Source organism: Eurytemora carolleeae, unplaced genomic scaffold (assembly GCF_000591075.1).
Source record: "Eurytemora carolleeae unplaced genomic scaffold, Eaff_2.0 scaffold319, whole genome shotgun sequence".
NCBI lineage: Eukaryota > Metazoa > Arthropoda > Copepoda > Calanoida > Temoridae > Eurytemora > Eurytemora carolleeae.
Genome location: NW_019396209.1, coordinates 194,838 through 195,474, shown reverse-complemented (window position 1 = coordinate 195,474; position 637 = coordinate 194,838). Strand labels below are relative to the sequence as shown.

At 33.3% G+C, this 637-nt stretch overlaps 1 protein-coding gene across 1 annotated transcript in view; it reads right to left on the bottom strand.

The window, feature by feature from the left end:
* LOC111698221 (protein odr-4 homolog) overlaps nucleotides 1-637 on the bottom strand; it is a gene marked incomplete in the record, with an annotated part of 15,866 nt that overhangs the window by 13,512 nt on the left and 1,717 nt on the right. Inside the window, 1 exon segment of the mRNA XM_023468504.1 lies at nucleotides 222-325. Coding sequence (XP_023324272.1) covers nucleotides 222-325 — 104 coding nt within the window.

Sequence of the window (637 nt, the reverse complement as noted above, 5' to 3'; positions counted from 1 at the left end):
CCAAAAAATTGGAAGATTTGAACCAAAAATGAAGGCAGCCCCCCCCCCCCTACATCAAATGTGCCAACTCCACCATCCCCTTTATCCCCATCCCTCATCAAAGTTTTTTCGTTATTTTTGATACTTTAACCTAAAGCCTCATTTCATAATTTAGGGGTAAAAATTATTTCAAAAAGGGGGGAATGAATGTTTTTTCGAGAAAATTCACACCCCTGATTTACCTTGTATGTAATATTTTTGATCTCTTCCTTCCCTAAGCTGAGTCCCTTGGAGTTAGGAACAAGGAAAATAACATCACCAACCTCATCATCCAGACCTCGGAGTCCTTCATTATAAACATGTAAATATTTATTTTGAGAATTGTTAAGGGTTTTATATTATATTATAATATTTCTAGAAAACATATATCCAAATAGATCATGAACATGAAACAGGTTATGTACAAAGATCATGTTTACCTACGCTTTTAAAAAACTTTTCGAAACTTCAGATGCAACTTTTTTCTATTAAACTTTTTTTTCAATTCGAATTGCTTTTAACTATTTATAAAATTCTACGGGCATTTCAGCTTCTAATTTATATTTATATATTTATATGCCTTGAAATTAGGTGCAAATATTTGAGGGGGGGGGGGGGG